Raw genomic sequence first — 6,924 nt, forward strand, 5'->3', positions numbered from 1 at the left:
TAGGATGCCATCTGACAGAAAAACAACCTCTGTCTGTAAATATGTGATAACCTGAATGCAAGAATATGCTTCTTGCAAAACAATTCAACCTTTTTCACACGGGAAAACTGCTATTCGATCATATCAAAATCGGACTTATTAGTCAGAATACTGTAGTGTCTACCCCATTCCAGTTATCCAGCACTCACGGCAAACCAGATCAACACAATTGCTTATATCAGTGGTTCTCAAACTTTTATTACACTATAGCACCGCCCAAAAAATACTTAGACTAGCTCTCCATGTACCACCACATACAACCATCATTCAAATACAGTAGCATAACTAGTTAGTGTTAATCAAGAACGAGACGGATGTTTTATTCCTAAAAAGGATAGAGATCAATATCTTTCTAAAGCAAACCTTTTTGATATTGCTCTTGTATTGTGTCTAGTGTGATACATATTAAAATAATCAATATTGCATGAATCTGAATGAACTGAAATGTTGATACCTTTGGAAATGTAAATGAACAAATTGTAAAATGGATTATATAGTTTGGAATGAAATCTTGTTAAAGTGGAAGTCAACCCCCAAATTTTCTCACCAATAATATGTTCTATGAAGCCACACTATAGTCTAAACATGGCATTCTGGCCTGATAAATTCGTTTGTGTAATATGAGCTAAGTCCACTCGTTTTTTCCCATGTCTGGGGGCGGCCATTTTGTCACTTGCTGTCAACTGAAAATCACAGTTGCTGAGCGCTCAGGTAACAACCAATCATGGCTCAGCTTCAGAAAACAGGTGAGCCGTGATTTGTCATTACCTGAGCCCTAGGCAGCCGTGATGTCATTTTCAGGTCGACAGCAAGTGACAAAATGGCTGCCCCCAGACATGGGCAAAAACGAGTGGACTTTGCTGCTTAACTCATATTCCACAAACGCAATATTAATCAGAATGCCATGTTTAGATAAGTGAAGGCGCTTAGAACATATCGTAAAGGCATTTTTTTGTGGTTGACTCCCCTTTAACAAGCGCACAAACTATATTATTTTGCCATCAACTCTAAATACATGACTTTCCACAATGTCAACAATTCAAAATATGACCAAGCAGATTTCATGTTCTCTTTGTTGTTGTTTTTTGTTGCTGTTGTTCCACACATCTTGGAATGTGCGCTTTGGCAGGTATGACACCCTAAAGTCCCCACTTGCGTTTATTGTCCCCGCGTTAAGGGTACACAAGTGGATGCTACAGCTTGGGATGGAGCTAGTAGGCTAGTTTATGAGGAGCGCTAATCGGCCGTCCAGCAAAGCTGTCCGTATGTATCTTGTGTGTTGCCAGTGTCTGGAGTTCATCATGTTCTCATAACGGGCGGTTATGCTTGTTGGCCGGGCCCGATCTCCTGTCGGGATTGTAAATGTTATTGATCTGTGTTGGATGGAGACACTGCTAGTCATTAGGAGCCCTACACACCTCCTCATTAACAGTCCCTGCTCATACGCTCACACTAAATATCCGCACTATTTGGCGGGCACACTGACTCAATGTGTGAAGGATCGGGGCCGGGGGGGGGTCATAAAGAGTGTGTGTGTGTAATATTGTTTTATATATACATGCATGTGTGTCGTTGGAGCTGGCCGCGCACTTGTGTGTGTGTGTGTGTGTGTGTTAAGGAGTATGTTTGTGTGCGCCGCGTGTGTTTGTGTGGTGTTTATGGCATGTGTCAGAGTCTGTCAGCCACTGCGTCTCGTGTCAGGGCGAGAGGCGAGACATTAACAACTTCTGTCATTCTGCTGACAAAATGGTGGCAGAAGATTTCCCATGGTGCCCTGATGACTGCTGGCGTTTGTCAACAAGCCCTGTCACCGCCGTGGTGAGGGGAGGGTGGATTGGTGGTGGTGGTGGTGGTGGGGTGGGGGGGGGTTGGTGACAGGCCCCGGACCTGTTCCCATGAGCACTGTGGAGAGAGGAGTGTTATAAAAAGGGGGGAGAAAAAGGGGAAGGTAAGGGGGAAAAGGGACAGGTTGTCTCTCCGCAGCTTTCATATCGAGACTGCAAGGAAACCAAAATGAGCTGTCACTGCAATTCCCAGGATGCTTTGCTTTTTAGCATAGAAGCCACAGCAGCTACGAAAACTCATCGCTCGCGCGCGCGCGCGCGTGTGTGGGCCGCTAAACCGATAAGCTAGCGCCGTCTGTGTTACACACACGCACTTTTTTACACACACACACACACACACTCGGATAATTAAGCAGAGCAGAAGCTCCCCCTGACGCGAGGCAGTCCTCATCTGCATTTTGGCCTCCGGCGTGCAGTTAGGAGCAATGGCTGATGGAGGGAGTGAGAGAGGGAGGTAGGGAGTAAAAGAGAGCGAGAGAGAGAGAGAGAGAGAGAGAGAGGAAAAGAGATAGAGGGGGTAAGGAGCCAATTAGCCAGCTGGATGGATGAGTGACTGACAGCACTCTTGACACGGCGCACACTGACATGCTGCTACTTTACTACTATTCGCACACATACAGGTAGTCCTGCTTCTTCTCACCTGCATCTTGCCATAGCACTCCAAGGACCCCCCCCCACCCCGCCATTGGGTCAAAATGTGACATGACCTTGTCCAGTGAGGACATCCACTGTGCTTTATGGCCCACATCGAGAAAGCGGAACGTTAAAGGGGTCAAAGGTTATACGTCTCAACGTTTCGTGAGAAAAAAAAAGGATGTGCTTTTTAAATTTATTGAACTCCCTTCACGAAAAAAAAAAAAACACGGTGGGGGGAGGATGATGCTCATTTGGTGTGAAAATTTTGTAGGTCACCCCTTGTTTATGACCTTTTTTCACAGCAGGAAGTAGTAAAGAAGATACCTATGGTAAGATTATACCCAAAATATGAAATTAATATCCCTAAAATTTAGTTGACGCGTGGCCCTGGGAAGAGCTCATTCTTTTTTTTTTATCCTTGGATAAAAGTGTGGAAATGTTAACTGTTTGAGCATGGACAGTGGTTTGTAATGTGGTTAATAATAATAATAATTAGAAAACGATTCAAGGACGGGTCAATTTGAAAGTGGAACGATTCGGTTCGACTCAGTGAAATTACGATTCGATTCAATGTAGTTCGATAGCTCAGTTCGATGGTGATGCAATTACTTGTATGTTGTTATTTTACGAACATTTGGATGAATTTGTCAGAACTGTAGATGCTCCAATTCCTTCTAAGATATATCTCTCCAATAAAAGATGATTCGATACGTATCTCGATACATTTCAAAGTGGAACAATTCCACTTGGTTCAATTCGATGCACTCGCACCTTCTAAATCAAAAAATGGTTTTCCGGTTCAAACTAGTTTTTGTTACACACCTAATATAAATATACATATATATACACACACATACATATATATATATATATATATATATATATATATATATATATATATATATATATATATATATATATATATATATATATATATATATTTACACACACACACGCAAAACAAGTGTATAATTACTGTATGTGAGATTTATTATTATTTTTAACAAACAAACCATCAATATAAGGATGTTGGAAATATGTAAATAACTGGAAAAAAACTGGTACATTTATTTAGTAAATTTATCTTCCATTAACATTTTGTAAAAGGATTTTAAAAATACTTTAAAAAGAATGCATCAAATTGTTGAATCAGTCAATAGAAGTTAAAAGTTAACATTAAAATACATTTACCAGATACCTTCTGTGCACCAACATTCTCGTGTACTGTATCTGTCGGTATCTACAGTATTATGAATAGCTTACAGTCTTATCTGACACACAAGTAGACTGTTTCATATAACAAAAAAAAATAAAAAAATAAAAATTAACAACTGCTGTTGTGAATGGGGAAAACATTAGGATTGTGTACTTCCGTTGTAAATGTTGGAACGGCCACTGTTAACGCTGTACAAGTATCAACAACATAAAGAAAAAAATAATCGTGTCAAAAAATATCACTCAAATACATCATCTGCTACAGTGCCTCAAGCATGCAAGCGGATAAAATGGCTGATGTTTTGATTGATTTAAAGAGAGTCAGCAGAACAGCATCACATCTTCACTTGTGGATAATTGTAAAAAAAAAAAAAAAAAAAAGTTGATGTTCACACTCCTCTCATCGCGTTTTCGACAACTTTGGAGGTTTGGGTTCACGTGAAATGTCAACCTCATACTGAGGAGGGAGCACTCCAGCGCTGTTTGATGGGGTGAAATGCAGGCGGCCATCTGCATCCTCTGTCGTTGTGAACACGGGACCACCCAGACGCTCCCACAGGTTCTGTTTGATGCGGCGTCCCTCCGCAAGTCTGTACGTTCCGCCCCGGCCATGCTTGAACCTGTGACAGCAAAAATAGCAACATTAAATAACACCTTGGAATAGTGAACGTGTTGGCGTTTTGAAGCTAAACAAACCTCAATTTCTCATCCACGATCTCATGATAGATGCGCTGACACTCATCCACCGAGAGGTTGTGGATGGTCAGTGGTTCCGACGGAGAGGAGATGAGAGGCTGTGGGATGCGAGGCAGAACTGACGCCACTGGAAGGTCCTCATGTGGGATGGCCGATAGAGGAATGGGTGACTCCTCCTCTGTTGCTTGGCTAACAGGTGGGATGACTGAGCGAGGAATGGGTGTCACTGCCTTTTCTGGCAGGTGAGTGGGTGGGCTGGCCAAGCCAGGAGTGGGTTCCACTGCCGCTGGTAGGGTCTCAGAAGACCTCTTCCTCTTCAGGGGAGCTTTGGGCCTCTGGACTGGCTGCAAGTTCAACGCGTTTTCATTACTTTCCTGATCATTTCAAATTGTAAGAATTATTTAAAAAATATTGAATCTGGTCTTTTACCTAAATTTTTTTTTTTTACACCTTATCCTTTGTTATTTTCACAAAAAAGAACGTAGCTTTGTCCAATTTAGTTTTTGTTGTGGAAAAATATTGTGTTGACCAGTGTACATGGCAGAGCCGGTGATTTCTTTGGCTCACAATAGTTTCACCAAACTAGGACTAAACATCGCATCTAAGCCAGCTGAGTTGATCCGGTGGTTTTGGGTCCGTAAATACCAAAGCTCCAACAAACCGAAGGATAAATATGGGTTCACAATACAACAAAAAAAAACATCTTACCTTGTACTGCGTGCAACAGCTACACTTGATGAATGGATACTTCCTTCTTGCGCCACCTGGTGCCAAGGAAAAACTACTGCAGCTATAGTGGACCTGATCTTGCAGGACTCCGTGTACGGAATACTGGAGACACACACAAACACACACGTTTTTAGAGAACGGCAATAACCATTATTTTCAACATAATTACTTCCCACCAACTGTCTATCCAGCCGGCCATTTTCTAAATCAGTTACACAGTTTTGTTTAAGGTGATGGGGAGTTGCAGTCTGATACAGAAGATTTGAGGAGAGAGTCAGGGGCCAGAGCCTGCACAGATGACCAATGAATCATCCATTCATTTTTTTTTTATAGCACGTGCACTCATACTTCAAGGGTGTGAACAAACATACAAACTCTTCATAGAAAGGCCCGAACCTTGAACCTATATTGTGAGGTCAACGAAGAGCAAAACACTATTTAAATTAATCTAAACAAATTCAAAATGGATCCTAACGTTTTTTTTTTTTTCACCACATTCAACTGACAGAGTTGAACCAGTAATTATCTGATTATAGTTTTATTGAACTCAGGATTTTATTGAAAATGATGTTGTTTTCTTATGCTATACTCGCAAAAAGTTAGGATTTCATCACACGTTTAGAAAAAGTGTAATTAGTCCTGCCACATTAAGTTCATATTGAAATTTGAACCTGAGAGCCACTTGTTAACATACATATAGCAAACAACTGTTGAGTTACTTTAACGTGCAAAAGCCCCAAAAAGGGAACGTTCCACTAACATTCCTAGTGTAAACTATGCACGTATACTGTATATTTGTTCTGCAGCAAATTTTTGTGGTCGTTGACAGAGATGTTAGCAAAGCTCGAGGATAAATTATCAGTTCAACAGAATTTAAACAATTTAAGCGAATTGTTCAAAACTCACAGTTGACATCATGGCAAGATGCTGACTTGTTGAGCGTAGTATGTGTGAGGTCGACATCTTCACCGGGAAAAAAGTAAAAATCTTCACTGGAGAAAAGTTTCGCGTCTCGCCTCTGCAGTTATTTTTTTAATCTGACTAATGCACCTATATGGACATGTGACGTCATTGTACGTCATCCCGGGAAAGTTTGCGTTGGGCCCACATGTTGAGTAGTTTTGTATTATAATTTGTATTATTGGGAATACATTGGCTACTATAGTGACAAATACCACCGTTTCTAATATAAAAACAGTCTGCTGTTAAAAAAGAAAATAAAATGAAAAAAATACATAGCAACGATGGCCTATGAGTACGAACACCCGGAAGCACTTCGCTCGAGTTTTTTTATGCACTGTCCATTAGTTTTGAATGGCTAACGGTCATGCTAACCGTTCATCAAAGGGCGAGATCGAAAGTACTTCCTGGTTGTCGGTATAGAATAAATAAATAAATAAATAAACAAATAAATAAATAAAGTAATTAATAAACCACTAACACCTGCTATTTAATCGTGCTACATTTAGCCATTTTTTTTAAAAAACTTTTTTACCTTAGGCTATCCACTAACATAGATATTATGTAAAGTCGTTGTTAGATGCTACAGGAATGAAGCCTAGCTGGTTAATGTGCGTTAAAACATTTCAGGATTACAGTACATTATTTTTTAATGCTAAAGTACTACAAATGTACAAATCGTTCACTGATCTATGTTAGCTCAAATACAGGCAGTGTTGGGCGTAACCAATACTGTATATTGGTACTTTTGTACGCTACAAAAGTAGCGCGTTACAATAATTAATTACGTTTTGTTGGCCATTGG

The 6,924-nt window shown here is 40.5% G+C and overlaps 1 protein-coding gene across 1 annotated transcript; it reads right to left on the minus strand.

The window, feature by feature from the left end:
• Positions 1-3,587: 3,587 nt before the first annotated feature.
• Positions 3,588-6,358, minus strand: LOC147127894 (uncharacterized). The gene is made up of 4 exons (XM_086019314.1): positions 6,066-6,358; positions 5,139-5,261; positions 4,431-4,774; positions 3,588-4,354 (listed from the first exon to the last, which is right to left on the minus strand). Exons 1-4 carry the CDS (start codon positions 6,120-6,122, stop codon positions 4,135-4,137), a joined length of 744 nt encoding a protein of 247 aa, XP_085875440.1. The 5' UTR covers positions 6,123-6,358; the 3' UTR covers positions 3,588-4,134.
• Positions 6,359-6,924: the final 566 nt, after the last annotated feature.

Source organism: Filicampus tigris, chromosome 20, assembly GCF_054856515.1.
Source record: "Filicampus tigris isolate MCC_2025a chromosome 20, RoL_Ftig_1.0, whole genome shotgun sequence".
NCBI classification, from domain to species: Eukaryota; Metazoa; Chordata; class Actinopteri; order Syngnathiformes; family Syngnathidae; genus Filicampus; species Filicampus tigris.

What these genes read in the sequence shown, in the direction of transcription:
- LOC147127894 (XM_086019314.1), bottom strand. Translation starts at nt 6,122, where the DNA reads ATGTCGACCTCACACATACTACGCTCAACAAGTCAGCATCTTGCCATG. An exon ending in ATCTTGCCATGATGTCAACT is followed by an intron (nt 5,262 to 6,065) that starts GTGAGTTTTGAA and finishes GTGTGTCTCCAG; the next exon opens with TATTCCGTACACGGAGTCCT. An exon ending in GCTGTTGCACGCAGTACAAG is followed by an intron (nt 4,775 to 5,138) that starts GTAAGATGTTTT and finishes TTGAACTTGCAG; the next exon opens with CCAGTCCAGAGGCCCAAAGC.